Here is a 19,667-nt window from a genome sequence, read left to right on the forward strand (position 1 = left end):
TACATGCATTTTTGGGTGAACTATCCCTTCAAATCTGATTGGATAGATCATGTTCTAAGGTGTAAAATAGCAACTAAGTGCAGCATAGCTTGGCAACCCTAAAAAGTTCATGAACTATATTAAAATGGGTTATTATGAGAAGGTTTTGTAATTATTTGATTTAAATGTAAAAGAGCATGTTATCCGTTTAGCAAAAAAGTGTGTCAATCATTTAGGAAACAGACCTACGATAACGCTGCAGGTGTTTTTGCACGACTTATATAGCTTATCAAACTGCTATGTACAGTGATATACTGGCGGCTGAGGTCTGACCTGGAGCAGGCGATAGAGCCCACGGCATTGGAGTGTCCGCTGCCCTGAGCCACACACTGCACGTAGCCGCTGTTCGGATCCATCTTCCACACCCGCAAGGACTTATCCTGCGTGAAAGGTTACATAAACCTGGTGTTTTTCCATGTGTGGGTGAAGCTTTGCATTCAGATATTTTGAATTCCATTATATGCCAGTGGAAAGACACTGGTGCAGCTTTCTAAGAAAAAGTAAAAGAGTCACCTTTGCACAGCTGGCAAACATGGAGCCTTTGCGGAACACATCAATTGATAAGATGGTATCTGCAAACAGATAATCAGAGCAAAAAATCAGAAGACTATAAGGTAATAGCGCTCTACTCATCGACGAGAATGTCAACAATGTAGACTAAAGGTATTCTGCATGCACCTCTGGAGTCATCAGTGTCACATTCCCTTTTTAATGTTTGAAGATGGTTGTTTTTACACAATTGACAATTTATGCAGTTTACAATCTGGTATGTAGGGCTGCAACCAATGATGGTTTGATAATCTATTCACGATTTTTTGATTAACTGAACAAAAACAAAAAGTAATGCAATTCATTTACAAACCTAATGATAAATGCGCACACACACAGACACACCTATTAACCTGGCCACTAACCTTATGCTTATGACTTATAAAAAGCAACCTATTTATACCATATCCTGCTTAAAGTTTTCCTCAAAACAATGAGTTTATTTCATTTTAGTTTTCTTATTTTAGTACTTAGACTTGCTTCAGTTAGTTGACAAAGCAACACTTTTTTTTTTTAGTTTAATTTGTTTCATCTCATATTTATTTTAGCTTTTTTTCCCTACAGGAAACAGTTTTAGTTAACAATGCTTCCTTTTAAACCTTGTCCAAGAACAAATATTTGAGTCTATTTTGTCAGGTTGACATTCATACTCCCTTGTTCAGTGAATTATTTGTGGGCGTGTTTAACATGAGCTCATACATTTCATTTGCAGATATGAATCTAATGATTACTTGTGCTGTAGGAAACACCACAAACAAGTGCATTAACACACACACACACACACACACACACACACACACACACACAATACTAATCATCTTGTTTTGTTCCATGCAGTTATTGTAATAGACTTGAGATACTATATTTATTAATATTTTAAAATGGTTTATATTTTAATATTTCTCATCTTGATTTTAATTTTAGTAAAATAGTTTAGTTTATATTGGTTTTGCATTTTTAAAATGTCTATATTTGTATCTTTTTCAGTTTAAACTATTTTAGTACATCAAGTAAAAACTGAATGAAAATGAGAACTGATTTACATTATGATTTACATTTTTAATTTTATTTAAGGTAACATATTTTTTTTATGCCATTCGTTTTATTGAACTATAATAACCCTGGTTTTCCATCATGCATATTTTTTTGACTGTTCTGAAATGTATTTTTATTACGGCCAGGTGAAATCAGTGATTAATCCTCGCAGGCCTAGTAGTGAGGTCATGTGATAGCAATACTAATGCTTAAAGTGTTCGTTGCTTAAAATATAGGGCCTGTCCAAATACCCACTCTTGCGGCCTTTGCACTTGACTACTTGTCTATTTACATGACATGACTCGCTATCTTCGCATAGTGAACGCGCCTATTGAGAGAAATGCACACTTCATACGAATTAGCCTACATTAGCAGAGAGTAGCCAATTTCTTTTCGTTTTTAATTCTTTTGTTTAAAAGTAGACATTTCAAGCTTTCTATAGATATACTTCTCAGGTCTGTGAGGTAAGTAGCCTCTACGCTGAGTTTCAGTTCATTTATGAGACGCGCTCCAGTTCACATGCCGTTGCCTCCGTGTCCTGATTATATTGTCTACTATATTTGCTTCTTATTTATTAATCCAGGCAATTTGTTGATGAAACATTGATTAAAATGAAGATACAATTTATCAAAAATGAAATTCACTTTCTAAGATGTGCCCCGAACGTATTGATTTTTTAAATCTAAGTTGAAAACAAGTTCTCACATGCTTATGACTGAGCTCTTAAATCTAGCTATACTGTTCAGCTTTACATTTACTTATTTTTTATTAAATCTTTATAATCTTTTTTGTGCTTGTTTGTAACTTGTATTTTATTATGATGTTTTTACTTTTTTGTAAAGCACATTGAATTACTTTGATGGATGAATTGTGCAACATAAATAAATTTGATTTGATTTGATTCTACAAAACAAAACTTAAGTGGTCAAAATCATGTCTGACCCATTCCAAATGTTTTCCGATATATTGGGCATCTTATGATCCAATCTTACTCATCTCATGCGGTTCCCTTTTCATATAATCAATATAGATGAAAAAAATGATAATAATAATAATAATAATAATAATATTTAAGCCTCACACTGCTCCACTTTGCTCATATGTGCTGGTTTGTGGCCTATAAATGCATGTGGGCGTGCATGTGGGGGAGGAGTGCGATTTTCGAATAATAATCGAATAATACCCAGCGATCTTCGAATATTATTTTTGGTTGAAATGCCCATCCCTAGTTCCAGGCTGTAAACATATTTTCTCTGCTGTAAAGTTGGGCATTCTAATATGGGGGGATACATGAAATTGAGTCCCTTTTGAGATAGTGTGGGTTTAGTGTCGCGTGGACATGCTCTCAAGTGGCCAAGATTGGAAGTGTGGGTATTTGGACAGGCCCGAAGTGTTTTGAATGAAAGCACAACAGTGCACATTGTGCAGATGTGTAAAGTATCCAGATTGCTGCTGCCCTCTAGTGGCTCACTGACCTGTGTGTCCATACAGAATCTGACAGCTGTTAGTGGCCAAATCAAACACCTTCAGCTGAGAGCTGTTAGTGGCCACAACGATGTGCGTGTCGTCCTTCCCCAGGAACTTCACATCCAAGATATCATCATTGTAGCCCACGAACTTCAAAAGAAAAGATAAACAAGCCGAATGTTTCACCATTCCAGATACAACTAATGCTGATGGAAGGTGAGCTGGGAGGCTTACCTGCTGCTGCACGGTGAGTGTAGGCATCTGATAGATCAGGATGTTGTGCTCTGCGGTGACTGTGGCCAGTCTGTTGGACTGAGGCATGGGCAGAAGGTGCACCAGACAGCGCGGGTCCAAATCGGCCCCCTCTGTGCTGAGAGCTGGAGCATCAGGCAGAGTCTGCGTGAACACACAGCGCGCTGAGCTGGAGTCCCACACTCGAAGAACACCTGTGGAGAACACCACAACACTTACTCAGAGGTGCACGCAAGGATTCAATATTTGTATTGCACAGCAGTGCCACACAGCACCAAAATCATTCAATATTTTTAATGCATGCACTAAAAAAAAACCTACAAATAAGCAAAATGTGCATCTTTAAACAACAACGTTTTCTCATTCATCTTATATTTTAAAGGGTTTGCATGCATCTTTTTATCTCAATTAGATGCAAAGCAGATTACAGTGTAAGTTTCCCAATTTTCAACCCGATTTGTATTTTTACAATGTCAGTAATACATGAAAATTAACTGTTTACTCTCCTAGACGACAAAATGCCCATACATTATGGGTGTTGAAGTTTTCACAGAAGAAGAAGACAACAGACTTTTTTGTTTTCTCCAGTCAGGCAGCACCGATTTGTTTTTTATTGAAAGTTTTACTCTACGCCCATTGCCAGTGATGAAGTACCCATTTGAAATTATGTCTCAGTGTTTCTGTGTCATGAACCTCAGCCATTGGCTAATCCATTAAAATTTGATAATTCAGCCATTGGCTAATTTTAGATTTTTTGGTTTAAGAAAAAAAAAAAACTTTATGTAGCATGAGTATAAGTTGTGTTGAAATGCTGTGAACTTCAATTTATCTTTCATTCCAATCCCTCACATTACTAACAGTAAAAATAAGTTTCCTTTAAAAACGATACTTGATCATGAATAATGTAATAAGTGTTTTTATATGTAGGCTAAATAACATTCAGAAAGTATTTGAAATTTGAAAAATTCAAAAAACATAAAAAATTACATTTATTGATTATGACTGATATTATTTGGCATGCACAACACGGACCGATGGGACAGATGCACACAGCGGCGCAGTGTTTAGGATGGGTTCGTGTTGAAGAGCCGCTAACAAAGTAATCTTTTCACACAATGTTCTGCAAGTGTAAATGTCAGCATTATCATATACAGTTACAGTATGTGTAAAGAATTGAAGTCTGTCAGGTAAAAGGAGAGATTACTGATGCAGTTCAGTCTGTCTGCTATTTCATTCCAAACCGTTACTCCTGATCAGAGGCTTCCATAAATATTTAGTTCATACATAGAGTTATGCTTCAACTAAGTTTAATGGTGCAAAGCAAAAATATTTAGTAGTGCGCAAGTAAGAATTTAGTGTCCATTTACATCAAAACTAGGCTAAATTGTTACTTATGCATAGCTGGTGCAACCAGCCCCTGATCAGTATTGTTTTTTTTATGGATTTTCATCCATTTTAAATTAAACTGTTTTGATTTGAACTAGTAGAGTTTACCTTTGCTGCCAGCCGTGACAAAGTGTAACTCTTCATCCTTCACACCCATCTGGGAGTAATCGCTCGTCCCTGGGAGAAGAACAACACCTTCCACAGCCTGAACATCCATAAATAAGAGAAATCCATGTAAAACAACAAGGCCGGATTTCCAGAGTATCCTGCTTATTTACAAAGAAAATAATTGAGCTGCTATAACGGTAAATGGGACACAGTCACATCCTGACCTCATAGACAGGGACTGTCCTCTTCACCGCCTTCTCCTTCAGGTCCCACACCGAACAGATTTTGTCTCGGCCAGAACTAAAAATGGAGACAGCGCGACTTTATTAAAATTGAACTATTATGAGGACAATGCTTGATGAGATTCCCAAGAAAAATGACGTCCCCCAACCCCTCCCTATTTACCTGACGAGTGTTTGGCCATCAGGAGAGAAGGCCAGCGATGTGACGGCACTATAGTGGCTCTCCAAAACACATACGCACTTGCTGCTCCGCAGATCCCAGATACGGATCCCACAGTTCGCAGAGGAAGAGAAGAGCTGCAGCCTGCTAATGTCCGGATGAAACTCAACCAAACTGAGAGAGAGGCGTTACAGCTTTTAGACATGGCATAACAACCTGTGCCAGTATTACATCTTTACAGAAAGTAATTATAAGGTCTGACTATTAGAGGATAAATGAGAGATGATTTCGAAAGAGTTTAAATTTTGGAAGCAGAGATTCTTCAGTACTTACTGTACAACACCAGACGATCCTTTCAGATTGTGTGTGCAGTACTGCTTCAAAACATCCCACAGCTTGATGGTGCCGTCGCAACCTCCTACAAACAAACACAACGACAAATATTCATTACCCTTGTGAAAAAGAAGCACCCTTTTTCAATGTGCACTTGGAGTGTACTTCAAATAGCATTTTTTTAACTGTATTTTGGCGGATGATATAATATTAATGAAATAAAAGGCCAGTCACTTTCATGACTGTTTCTTAACACACTTGTGTGAACTTTAAAAAAAGTGCATTTTGTAATACTGTAAAATTAGAAATTAGTTTGTTGAAATGCAATTAAAAATCATTGTTTTAATAATCTTTTGCTGTGCTTTAAAGAAGTTCACTTGTTATGATTTGTTGACTAACATACTATAGCACATATCAGTACTTTATTATTTTAACTGTAGGTATTCAATATTACATTTAATATACTTTTTGTATTTAATAAAATTTTAATATACCTATTTTAATATACTCTGTTTGACGACAACCATAAGCGTTTTGTCCATAGAAATGGGTTATTCACTACTGTAAAGCAACGTGACTGGCAGACACGACTAATCGATAAGCAAATTTGTAGTCGATTATTGTCATTATTGACAATAATAAATTTGATTGATTAGTATATGCAGCCCTACACCTAATACGCATGCAATTAATTGTCTGAAAAACATTGCATTCTGTTCGCACTTATGTTTATTCTTTGACAATGTATTATTATAGTAATATATAATAAATATAGTAATATATAATAATATAGTATTATTATCTTTTTAAAGGCACGCTAAAGTGATATTTTTCTCAAGAGTATTGCCAAGTAGTTAAAGAAAAACAAGATTTCAATTGAAAATATATTAATTTGACATTTTGCCCTATTATGAAGGTATACAGATTTTTTTTTAATCAAACAAGGGACTCAAGAACACCCCATAAAAAAACAAAAACAAAAAACGGTCGTAGATCATCCAGAAACCGAGACACGGTTAATTAATAATCAAGGGTATGTCAACTTTTGACCGGGGTCATTATTATAAATTCAGCTATTCTTTGTCTTATGGACTATATGTAATCATCCTTTATGTAAAATATATTTTTCAGGACTGTACTAAACAAAAAGATAACATGCCTTTTGTTTGTAAATTATTCACATTTTCACAGATTCTGCAAGGGGTGTGTAAACTGCAGCTGACATTAAAACTGGCGCATAGTGCTACTCGTTGCATCAAACATCTGGCTTATGTCTGACCTGTCGCCAGCAGGGTGGAGGTGCAGTCAAAGGTCATGCTGGCCACAGGCACATTGTGGATGGCCCTCCACGACCGAGTGCACTTGCCCTGCTTCCAGTCCCACTGCTTCAAGAGCAAAGCCCTGCTGGCGGTCACCAGCATCTGCAGAGAAACAACAGCTCAGTTTCAGACATCCTGAAACACCAGACAGTCCAATGACAGATCACTGAATGAGCTCACCTCATCATCAGGACTGAGAGAGAATGAGGTGATGTCCTCTTGATCATCCTGCTCCGAGAGAGTAAAAAGTGAGAAAAACAAGCAGACGTATTATGCAGTCGTTTTTCAGACATGGTGCTTCGTCAATTTTGGGCACTTTTATATAATTTTATTATATGAACTTCACATTAAGGTTTATTACCATCCCTTCATCATATTGCTATTTTTAAATGTATTTATTATAAAAAAAACTATCCGTGCACATCCTTTTTTTTTTAATCATGTGCCTCGTAATCTTTAATCAAAATAACTTCCCCTCCCACTTGCAGCTCGTCTCTTCTCTGATGACGTTTCTACTATCAACCTGTCACTTACATGAGATCCACCAATAGCAAACCACAACCATCCAATCAATCAATTCCCCATGGAAAACATCAAGTCCCGCTAGAGCTGCACGATCGATCTCGAGTCGACACCCATGTGATCTTATTCCTAAATGACAACGATTCAGCTGTGTCTATTAAACCTTTATCAACTACGTTCACAGAGAAAACTCAGATCTGCGTTGGCGCTGCCGCTGATCCAGAGAGAGTAGTCGTCATGTACAGTACAGATATGAAACAGCGTCACAAACAGTCTTCTCAACCACACAGTATCATTATATCAGTTAGAGCCCGACCGATATATCGGCGGGCCGATATTATCGGCCGATTTTAGGCATTTTCCTAACTATCGGTATCGGCATTTATAATGGCCGATAAATGAATATTTTAAAAAATGCGGGTACGGTGATTCATGTAAGGGTGGCGCTGCCAATAAAGCACCTAAAAGCTGTCACAAGAACTGGCAAAAATAATGATTATGAATACAACAAATATAGCAAGGAGGCATTTTAATTGTTTATTAATAAACAAGTGTTTTCAGTCAGTGTCAGCCAAAGATGAAGTTGACGATGCTGACTCGCGATCTTCAGTGAGCGCGCGCCAGAGAGAAATGCACATTTCATACGATTACATGAGTCTGTCTGTCTTTCGTTTTGAATTGTTCTGTTTAAAAGTAGACATTTCAATATAGATATATTTCAATTCTCAGGTCTATACGCTGAGTTTCGGTTCATGAGACGAGCTCCAGTTCACCCGCAGGCGCCTCCGTGTCGAGATTATCTATCGTCTGCTAAATTTACTTCTTATAAATTAAATCCAGGCAAATGGCTGATGAAACATTGATTAAAATTAAGATACAATTAATACAAAACGAAATTCACTTTGAAACGAAAGGTTTTGTGCTTTCTGTTTGATGTCTATGTGAAAGTTTCAAAGCATTAGTGCCGCTTTCAGAGCGCTCACGTCCGTAGTGCTGAACTGTCGCGTCTGTAACATTGTTTTTTCCTCATAAATGGAAACACGAAAAATAAAATAAAATAAAATAAAATGAATATTTTATGTAGCCTGTGGAGACTGAGAGCCAACCCTTCTTCATCATGTGGGTAGTAGCCTACTTGTGATTTGCGCAGTGTAATTCACAGAATTGATTTCTCTGCTACAAGCCTCTGTCACGTATTGTGTGAGCTTGTGACTATTGCAAGCGCGCAGCTGAGAAGTCCTGATTATATTGTCTGCTATATCTAGGCCTTCTTCTTATTTATTAAGGCAATTGGTTGATGAAACATTGATTAAAATGCGTGGCGCGAGCGATCTCCGACAGTAAACTGATTCTGCTTTGTCTCGGGTAAACAGCTGTTGCGACGCGAGCAGTAACGGCCGCGTCCGGTGTAGACACAGTGTTAAAGCTCATTCTGCCTGATAACGCTACGTTACAACATCAAGCAATATTCCAAAAATGTATATAATTATAACACTTTATATAGGGCCATTTTGCATTAATAGTAGCCTAGTTTCACGTTTAGTACATTTCGCTTACTTATTTAAAATAGTATAAAAGTACTGTACATATGTAATTAAAAACGTTTTCATTATGATATTATTCATTTTACTTTAGTAAAAAGATCTGAGTTCTTCCTCCACTGGTAGAGATTAGAGGAATTAATAGTAAAAATAGAAGATAATAAGGTTTTGTCAGTGACACTCTTTATTATATATTTATTGATACAAGTTATGACTAAATTAAAAGACAAAGTCGTCGTTAGTGAAGATTATGCAACAGTATTTAGAATATAATATAATATAACATGCAATGCAAACTAGTTTGGTTACAGCTCAGCTGTATAATTCTCATTCTATCATTCCCCCTGCCTCCATTACATATCTGTGTCACACAAGTGTTTGATTACCACATTTGAGTGATCATTGCAAAACGTGTTTATAAAATATATTTATTCTGTTTATAGCTACTGTGTAAAGTACCCATCAAAAGTTTGTACACACCAATAGGAAAGTGTCCAAACTTTTGACTGGTATACTGTACTATAATACACATAAATAATATTGCTACTGTATTATAATGTACACATAAATAATATCGGCCGATATATCGGTATCGGGCTTTTTTTACTCCCTAATATCGGTATCAGCCCCTAAAAATCCATATCGGTCGGGCTCTAATATCAGTCTTACAATAATTCAAATGATCACAGAAGAACTGGGATAAAAGTTGAAAGCTTGGATATAAACAGCTCTTGAAATAAAGACTGTTTCAATTGCATTGTTACACCAGTAGGTGGTGAGAAGTGACTGTTAAAGCTGCTGTAGGTAACTTTTGTAAAAAAAAATATATTTTACATATTTGTTTAAACTGTCATTATGTCCTGACAGTAGAATATGAGACAGATAATCTGTGAAAAAAATCAAGCTCCTCTGGCTCCTCCCTGTGGTCCTACTGCCATTTGCAGAAATACACCGCTCCCGGTCAGAAACAACCAATCAGAGCCAGGAGGAATGTCTTAGCAGTGTCAATCACGCTCGTGTACGCGCTGATCACCCCTCTCTTGCACAGCGCGTACCGTCGTTCAAACTCAAGATTGTCGGTGTGCTGAAGTCTTTATGAGTGAGCCATTGAATCATTCATTGAAACTGATTTTTAAAAATAAATAGACCTTTTTGTTTTGTTGACCATTGAGGATGGTGGGAGGATCGTGTTTATCAAATTAGCAAGCTCTAAATAGTGGCCTACATTTTTTCTTGTTCCAAAGGCTGATTTACTCGGATATACTTCACTCAAAATAGGGAAGAAAAGACTATTGCATCTTCGGATTCATGCCAACTTTAAGGAAAGACACTATACAGGGTAATCATTTTAACTAACAGAGATCATCATACTTCACCAGTAATTCTCACATTAATTGTTTTGTATTACAAGCTTTCTGAAATGTTTAAATATGCAGATGATGCATTATAAAATTAATTCGGCACTAATTAGCATAATTTTCCAGAACTTTAATCTGAAAATTATATAAAGTTTAATTTAAAATTCTAGTTTCATTTTGTTGTCAATGTTTTACAATATTATTAGTAATAAAATTTTATAGAAATCAGTCCAATGATATAAAGCTGCGTTCACACTACACGATACCATTCATTTTCAATGGTGAGCGGGAGACTTTCGGCGACACGCACGGTCGCGACCGTTGGCTACCGGATGGGGCATGTCTGGCGACGCAACAAAGTTGAGATCTGTTTAACTTTATGCAAATTAAGAGCGACTTTCGGAAGCGACAACCAATAGGAGCGGAGCGTGCATGATCCTTCTCCACATCATTGGATGTCATTCATAAAGGCAACCAGTAATGGGAACGCCCACTAGCGACCTCATCGCCAGCCACTGGCGACATGCAGCGACAAAGTCGCTTGTAGTGTGAACGGGGCTTAAGAACAAACCCTTTCCTTTCTTTTTTTTCCCCCGACAAATCAATTTGTTCACTAATGTTTGAATAGCATAATATTTTGAGTTTATGTTGATTAAATCACTTTTTTTGTTTTGTTTCAACTAACTGAAAAATGTATGCAAACCAGGTTATAAAATTGTAAAGTCTGGCACATGTAAGTGTTACTGATGAAGAGATTTAAAGATAAGTTTTAGGCAACTCGCATTAAAACAAGCAAAAATCATTTCAATATTTATGTTGAGAAAATGATTTTAACCTTAGAAAGGGGCAATACAGTCAGACATTTTATTTAAAAAAAAAAAGCTTAAAATGTCATTTTCACCACAAACTAGTGCAGTTATATAGTTGAGATGAACAACATAACATGAGATGTGCTGGAAATATTATTTGTTTACTTATTTTTAATTGGGGGGGGGGGGGGGGGGGGGCACTCATTTAAAACAAAACTGTAAGATACTGACCTGCTCAATACTATGTATGATTTTCCCTGTATTGATCTGCAAAATGTTGACTCTTGATCCACATGTGCAGAAGATGTGCTGTTCATCACGACTTATCTGGGTGGAGAAACAAAACAAGTCAAACGTGCAGGTATAATAGCAAGAATGAATTTTACTAGCCTAATAATATAATTATTTTTAAAAGTTACACTTTATTTTAAGGTGTCTTTGTTGCACTGTACATATAAGCCTAAGTACTGAATGATATTAAGTAACAACTTATATTTAGTATAGGGTTTAGTCTGCGGTTAGTTGCATGTATGCAGCATTTATAGTTATTAGTTACTATAGTAACTACACATACCAAAGACACTGTCAAATAAAGTGTAACAAAAAAAACTACAAAAAATATGGACATACCTGCACTTTGCCTCCCTTATAGAACGGCTCTATTTTGCTGGAGACTGCATAACTAAACAAACAAATGAGATGATCATAAACTAGTTGTCAAATAAGGTAGTTAACAGTAATCTCAATTTGTCACTGCACATTTCGAATGAGTCTTTTCCATTGAGAACAGTCAGGACAGACGTTAAACTACACTTACTTGGATTTAAACAGCAGCGTGTGTCCAGCCATGACAACAAACGATGTTTGCGACTTCTCGGGAATAATATGGTTCTTTTAAAAAGCATATGTATTTAATTCAGACAGTCCTGATTTTTACACGCATGGTGCATGTGTTCATTCCAATGTCGCACGAATATGACGTCAAAATTAAAAACGATTCTACAGTGACATCTAGTGGCAGACACACAAATGCCAAACAAAATAAATAAATAAATAATAATAACAATTCACAACTACATGTGTTTAAAATAATTATAAAAATAGCCTACATTCTTTGGGTTTCAGTTGATTTGTTTTAAATCCGGCTTTGTTGTTCAATGCATTTGGAGAATTTGATAGGGACCTTTTTCACAGTCTATAGGGACGCAAAGTATTTGTATTCTTTATTGAAGAATGGTTTTATAACGTAAAAACCTCCTTCTCTCTTACTTTATTTTTGTTTATCTTATTTAATTGTATTTTTTTCTAATTTATTGTTTGGTATTTTGTGTAGAATGTGATGTTGAAATTGACCAGTGATCTTTAAAGTCTTTATCCCTTTACGGTTTTGTAGCGCTAGATGGCTAGATGTCATATTCTCCGTCCATGGAAGCGAAGAAGTCTTCTTACGTCACCTCCGCTTTTCTACGTCATATCCTCAAAGAGACCTCAGATCAGTTGGATCGCTGTCAGACTCCGTTCAGTTCGTTGTTTTATATATTAACAGCTGATTCAGGGTCAGTAATTTGTATGCGACGTATGGCACATGCGTAACGTATGTCCGCCGTTAGGTTGTGTAAACCGACAGTCACTTCCGCGTTGAGGAAGCATTATGTTAAAAACTATCAGCATGGGTTTAACAGCAGTTTCAAGTTTAAACAGTTTAAGATGTCAGATGTTTAGAGCAGCCTGTGTCAGTAAACGTTACAATGTTCAAAGTCTCTGCAGTGTCTCCAGATCAACTCAGTTACAGAGTAACACACTGGTAGGTCACTGGCTTAAAATGTGTAGTAACCATGTTTTCTGACGGATTTATTAACATTTGTATAACCACAGTTTTACTACAAATACCATGGTATAAACCGTGGTACATTTGTGGTTACCATGGTTTAAATAACCATGTTTAAAAAAAAAAAAAAAGTAAAACCATGGTTAATTTTATTCGTTCAGGCATTCATAAATGATAACAAATATATTCCTTATATTTCATATGCCAGGTAATTAGTGATTAAAGTGTTGTCAGTCATCCTTTATGTATTTATTTGTTATTTGTACCTTTAATTTTTACTGATCACTGGCATATATGTATTGAAGTTGGTGGTTCTCAAGCTTTTTGACTTGAAGGATCTGTATTGTCCAACACAATATTCAAAGGCCCCTCATATAAGTTATACTATTGATATGTTCTGCTGTAATTATGGCACAACTGCTTGTTTTCTATCTTTTTTATTGACAGAAATTGGGAGTGTCATTATATTCAATTAATTAACCAATTATTTTTGTGATTTACAGAAGTTTCAAGAACTGTATGTTCAATACCAATAGTTTATAATGATAATAATTAAACTAATAAGTAAATAATAAGTAAAGTTTGCTGAGGCCCCCTACTGGGCCCCGGGCCCCTGGTTGTGTCTATTTTATAAATGATGGTTATATGTAGTGTAGATTAACTCCAGCATGTTCCTATTTGTATGGACTTTATTCTTCAGTTTAGGACATGTAGGACAGCACCATGTGTGTCCCTTCTCAACATGCGGATGCTGTCCACTCTACCTCCACCTCCCTCGTCTAGCAGAGACAAATCCAACAACAAGAAGACTGGTGTAAGCCTCATTCACAGCAAGATGTAAAGATCAGGGGCCTGATGTATAAACCTTGCGAATGCACAAAACAAAGGTATGAAAATGTGCGTACGCAAATTTCCACGCACATATCGGGATTTATATATTTTTTAAAAACTTAGCGTAAACATGTCTGCACTCTTTTACTGGAGCGAGTGAAGTAAACGGATTGATTTTAAACTCTGTTTTCATTTTGATATACACATTTAGATTAAATATTAAATAATATTAAGATATAACATGTTAAAGTCGAGTTATTAAGCACTCAAATTTCATTTAGTCATTATCTGCCGGAAACTAGTTATTTTAGTCTATAAAGTTTAAATATGAATATTTTTCTTATACGATCGCTTCACTTCAGAAAGGCCTTTATTAACCACCCAGATCCGTGTGGAGCACTTTTATGATGGATAGATGCACTTTTATGGACTTCAAAACATAAATGGCCATTTACTGCCATTATAAAGCTTGGAAGAGCCAGGACATTTTAATGAATTAATATAACTCCGATTGTATTCGTCTGAAAGTAGAATGTCATATACACCTAGGATGACTTGAGGGTGAGTAAATCATGGGATAATTTTTGGGTGAACTATCCCTTTAATGACAGCGAAGAGTGCTAGGCGTATGAAAAATCCTCTAAAATCTAAATTGCTGAGGAAATATTTCTCGCGAGAACAGTAATCAATGATATATGGAAGCTTGTTTCTGCCACAGAATAAAATATTTTAAAAGATAATTGTGACTTTATAACACGCAATTGCGACTTTATATCACGTAATTCAGAATTGTGAGATATAAACTTACAATTGTGAGATTCTTTTTTTACATTTTTTTTATTCTGTGGCGGAAACAAGCTTCCATAATGATGCGACTCTGAGCATATATTTATTCTTAAATAAGGCAAAGGATACTAAATGATTTTTAGAAATATAATGTGACGGCACAAATGGCATTTATAGTCCGTGTCTCATGGAGGAGACTGGTGGGGAGGAATGTACGCACAATCTTCCGCTCATTAGGATTTCTAAATGGAATTTTGCGCAGGTTCTGGCATAAGTACGGTTTATAAATCTGAAACTTTTGTGAGTTCGCAAAATCTATCTTTTGTGCATACACACTTTTTTTTAGGATGAAATCTACGTAAAGTTTTATACATTAGGCCCCAGGACTGCTAACTGAAAGATTGTTGTTTTCTCAATTGCCTGTGTTTGGAAAAAATGGTCCATAAAAAAACAAATTTGGAATGCATTTGTAAATCAGAATAAGCAAACATATGCATTTATTTGTTCAAAAATATAGTAAAAACAGGAATATGTTTTTTTTTAAATAAGTATTTTCTATTGTAATACATTTTAAAATGTAATTTATTCCTGTGATCAAATCTGAATTTTCAGCATCAGTCTTCAGTGTCACACGATCCTTCAGAATTCATGCTAATATAATGATTTGCTGCCCAAGAAACCTTTCAGATTATCAATGTTGAAAACAATTGTGCTGTTTCACATTTTTGTGAAAACAATGATACTTTTTTTCAGCATTCTTTGATTAATAGAGTTAAAAAGAGCAACATTTACTTTTACATTTTTTTACAATAATCTCAGTTACACAGCAGGTGCTGATCCTTCCCAGCAATCCAAATGTTTCACCTTTTTTAATAGGACACTTCACAAAAGTGTTTGACATTTTGTGGATTATCAATGATTATCAATGGGTGTATTTTGATCAGACATATGAATGGTACTGATGTCTCTTTTCCACAGCCAGTTACATGGAAATCTCTTGCTATCACATTTGCGCTGGGAGGAGGTCTTCTTCTAGGGATGAAATACTTCAAGAGAGAAAAAGAGGAAAGTAAGGACTCGGATCTATGCATGTAGAAATGATTAACCTACACCACATTGTTCTTGCATCCTTATTTTATGCAAATGCTCCACAACATAATGATAGCTTTATCATTAACGTGCTTTTTGTTGTTGTAGTGATTGAGAAAGAAAGAACAAAGTCGATGGGAAAACCATCTCTCGGAGGTCCATTCTCACTTGTCGACCACAACAATAAACCCACAAAGAGTGAAGATTTCCTCGGCCAGTGGCTGCTGATATATTTCGGTTTCACACACTGTCCAGACATCTGTCCCGATGAACTGGAGAAAATGATTGAGGTCGTTGATGAGATTGGTAATGTATCATTTCATTTTTTTTTTACTACGTAGAGTAACAGTTTTAATTTTTATTGACACTATAAAGCTCTCAGGTTTGATGTTTGCATACAATGATATTAAAATGTCTGTAAAGCTGGATTGTATTTTATACATTGGCCCCTAAGAATTTATACACTTAAACAGGCTTTATGTAGAGTTCAGAAACCCTTATTATTAGCAACACCGGTGGCCGTTAAGTGAACTGCAACAGCTTATTGTTCATGCATGCTCTCATGCACACGTAACGTACAAGAAACTGAACATGATTCAAGGTCCGGATATACTCACGGCGAATCACTTTTTCGTTCTTCACTTAGAAGTAAAAAGTAGTTGTAAATATCTTTTCAGTGATATTCTGTTAACAAACATACCCACGCTGTCCACTCGGTTTAGAGCAACGTTTAGATGTATATTTAAATGTGTGCTGTGTGTTTTCTTCTCAATAACAAAATAAACACACGACAAAAATGACAGTGGTGAGAAAACAGCAGTTAAGGCCCTGTTTACACGAGAACGCTCGCGGGTGAAAACGTGAAAATATTTTATCAGATGTGCCTTTCGTTTACACGGCGACGGTGTTTTTGGGGCTTAAAAACGCAAAAAAGTGAAGCCACCCACCAGAGTGGAAATCTTAAAAACGCTCCACCGTCGTGTTCCCGTCTAAAGCCGTGTAAAAATGCAAATCTGCTCACGCCAGCTCTCGTCGCGTACGTGTTTACGTCACAGGCATGCGCCAGTACAGCAAAATAACAACCAACATGTCAGATTATTTCCATACGTCGGACCTTCAAGATGCCCTAGCAGCTCTGATAAACGAACAAGAGTCTTTTTGCTGTTCGCTTCGCCATGTTTTGATTTTTTTCAAATCACATTGTTATGACAGTTTGATTATAAAGTAAATTTGAGACTAAACTATATAGATCTGACTATGTGAGACTATAGTTTAAATGAATTCCTTTTCTTTGCATGACACATTGACATTACAGTACAGTACGTCTCTTTCGGCATTATCCAGAATATTGTATTTCATTTCATGTGCCATTAAACGGAAGAGAGGCTCTCGGGAGTGTGTAAACGTCTCATCCCTTTGTATTTTCCTGGCAAAAATGACCCGAGTCCTTCACTTAAAAATCAGTCTACAGGCTTTCATAGACAACCTAGGAAGTTGGTGTGATTGATTAGCAAAAAGAAAAACGATTAATACATGAAAATACTTACATATAGTCCCTTTAAAGGGATACTCGACTTTTGTTGGAAATAGGCTCATTTTACAACTCCCCCAGAGTTCAACTGTTGAGTTTTACCGTTTTTGAATCCATTCAGCCGATCTCCGGTTCTGGCGGTACCACTTTTAGCATAGCTTAGCATACATCATTGAAGTGGACAAAACCATTAGCATTTCTCAACAACAAAAAAATGACCAAAGAGTTTCGATATTTTTCCTATTTAAAACTTGTCACTTCTGTATTTACATCGTGCACTAAGACCGACGGAAAATGTAAAGTTGCGATTGTGCAGCAGGCGTAATGATATGACGCAGCACCTGAAAATAGACTTATCATTGCTTCATATCATTACGCCTGCTGCATTCATGGTACGGCAGTAAAGTTTCCTGATTATTACGCAGGAATGAGAGTATAGTTCCTAGCCATATCAGCCTAGAAAATCGCAACTTTACATTTTCCGTCGGTCTTAGTGCACGATGTAACTACAGAAGAGTCAAGTTTTAAATAGGAAAAATACCGAAACTCTTTGGTCATTTTTTTTGAGAAATGCTAATGGTCTTGTCCACTTAATGATGTATGCTAAGCTATGCTAAAAGTGGTACCGCCAGAACCGGAGATCGGCTGAATGGATTCAAAAACGGTAAGACTCAACAGTTTAACTCTGGGGGAGTTGTAAAATGAGCCTATTTCCAAAAAAAGTGGAGTATCCCTTTAAGCTACCACTAAAAATATATATGAATGTATTTTTATAAAATCTTTGGGAATGTGCTATATCAATAAAATATATCTAGATAATATGTATATTATATATTAAGAATGAACAATAATATAATTAATCATGTATAATAATGTTTTACCATTATTATTATTACATCAGATGAATTGGCACACAAAGTGGCATTTATTTGAAAGGAAAAATAGTACAAGACCCATTTCAAGGAACTCTACTTGTGTGTCTTACATTTCTGTCACAGATAAAATTAAAACCCTTCCAGACTTAACACCAATCCTCATCACCATTGATCCTGAAAGAGACACACCCGAAGCAATGGCAGCATATGTCAAAGGTGAGCAGGGATTATCTTTATTACTCTGCACTCACCATAATGCTGTGAAATGATTTCCTCATCATTTATATTTTTTAATATCTCACATGCAGAGTTTTCCCCAAAGCTGATTGGTCTGACAGGCAAAACTGCCCAGGTTGAGCAAGCGTCCAGAGCCTACAGAGTGTATTACAGCCAGGGCCCAAAAGATGAAGACAACGACTACATTGTGAGTTTTTGGTTCCCCCTAATAATGTTGTTTGGCTTATGTAATAAACTTGACACAAGAAAATTGTTTTTCTCTTGTCTTATGTTAATGAATTGAATTCCTAATAATCTCACAAGCCTGAAGTCAGCATGCAAATACTGTATTTCCCTGTAATTGCAGGTGGATCACACCATCATAATGTACCTGGTGGGACCTGATGGCCAGTTTCTTGAATATTTTGGACAGAACAAGAAATCCTCTGAGATCTCCTCATCCATTGCATCCTACATGAGAAAGTACAAACATGGAAAATGAGTCAAAGTGCATGGCTTCAGCACACACTTGAGTGTTTATTTCTCTCTCAGAACACTGTCGTTACTCTGTGAAATGGGTTCTATTTATTTGAAGTTTAACCCTGATTCACAAAATCAAAGATTCTGAAGCATTCCACATTTTGCTGCAGCCCAACAGTAACTTTTGTTGATCTTTGTTATTCATATCTGTACACAGCAATGTAATTCAAAGGACAAACTTCAATAAACTACGTTTTGATTGTTATTTTTGTAATGCATTGTGTTGATGAATTGTGTGGTAGCATGTTGCATCACTAATCGCATCGACTTTACATCATTAAAGAAATAAATTCATAATTTATGTAAATTCTATAAATTTAATTGATTGCCAGGGTGAAGACTTTCAAAAAACCATTTCTTAGTCAAACTGTATTGACTGACAGATGATTGACAGAACACTCACATTCACTTCATCTTTTTACCACACAAACATGTAATCAACTGAAACTGTGTATGTAATATGGCTTGTACAGACAAGTCGACAGAGTTTAACATGTTGACGTAAAGTAGTTAACTATGGCTACATCTAAAATGATGTCCACACTGTGTATCGCAATTGTTCAGATCCGATTTGTGTGTTCATGCAGCTCTTTGGCAATATGGCAATGACGTTGCGTTGCTAGAGGGGGTTTGCATTTGCAATAGAGATGTTGTCTTATTTAAATTTTACAACATGGAAATGTGTAGCCGCGGCGCTGGACTCCTGCGTCTTGAGCTGCAGAACTGTAGGAGGCTGGTATGCACAGCTTTTTTTCCACGCTCTTATCTGTGCCGGTTTCAAAAATAATAATTTTCTGCTTGTCCGGCACTTTGCAACAACACAGCCTTGTTTCGGCAGCGACTTTCAGCAT

General features: G+C 36.3%; 2 protein-coding genes across 3 annotated transcripts in view; one reads left to right on the forward strand and one right to left on the reverse strand.

The window, feature by feature from the left end:
• Positions 1 to 12,127, reverse strand: part of LOC143721357 (transducin beta-like protein 3) — a 38,363-nt gene extending 26,236 nt beyond the window's left edge. The window contains exons 1-13 of the mRNA XM_077211661.1: positions 11,938 to 12,127; positions 11,751 to 11,802; positions 11,352 to 11,447; positions 7,071 to 7,118; positions 6,851 to 6,992; positions 5,572 to 5,656; positions 5,242 to 5,412; positions 5,061 to 5,136; positions 4,837 to 4,933; positions 3,325 to 3,536; positions 3,099 to 3,240; positions 553 to 611; positions 313 to 419 (exon numbers count right to left, since the gene is read on the reverse strand). Coding sequence (XP_077067776.1) covers positions 313 to 419; positions 553 to 611; positions 3,099 to 3,240; positions 3,325 to 3,536; positions 4,837 to 4,933; positions 5,061 to 5,136; positions 5,242 to 5,412; positions 5,572 to 5,656; positions 6,851 to 6,992; positions 7,071 to 7,118; positions 11,352 to 11,447; positions 11,751 to 11,802; positions 11,938 to 11,969 — 1,319 coding nt within the window. The 5' untranslated portion in view covers positions 11,970 to 12,127. The remainder of the gene's footprint in view (positions 1 to 312; positions 420 to 552; positions 612 to 3,098; positions 3,241 to 3,324; positions 3,537 to 4,836; positions 4,934 to 5,060; positions 5,137 to 5,241; positions 5,413 to 5,571; positions 5,657 to 6,850; positions 6,993 to 7,070; positions 7,119 to 11,351; positions 11,448 to 11,750; positions 11,803 to 11,937) is intronic.
• Positions 12,128 to 12,605: 478 nt separating this feature from the next.
• On the forward strand, positions 12,606 to 19,021 carry LOC143721368 (protein SCO1 homolog, mitochondrial-like). Of its 2 annotated transcripts, none has more exons than XM_077211675.1 (7): positions 12,606 to 12,924; positions 13,649 to 13,762; positions 15,544 to 15,634; positions 15,763 to 15,960; positions 18,184 to 18,276; positions 18,369 to 18,484; positions 18,644 to 19,021. In XM_077211675.1, the coding sequence occupies exons 1-7, from the start codon at positions 12,772 to 12,774 to the stop codon at positions 18,776 to 18,778; spliced, it is 900 nt and encodes a 299-aa protein (XP_077067790.1). In that variant the 5' UTR covers positions 12,606 to 12,771; the 3' UTR covers positions 18,779 to 19,021. The 2 variants fall into 2 exon arrangements, with proteins under 2 accessions (XP_077067790.1, XP_077067791.1); XM_077211676.1 differs by having other exon boundaries at positions 12,608 to 12,924; positions 13,649 to 13,835.
• Positions 19,022 to 19,667: the final 646 nt, after the last annotated feature.

This window comes from Siphateles boraxobius, unplaced genomic scaffold, assembly GCF_051911475.1.
Source record: "Siphateles boraxobius isolate OS27281-9 unplaced genomic scaffold, OSU_SipBor_1 66, whole genome shotgun sequence".
Lineage (NCBI taxonomy): Eukaryota > Metazoa > Chordata > Actinopteri > Cypriniformes > Leuciscidae > Siphateles > Siphateles boraxobius.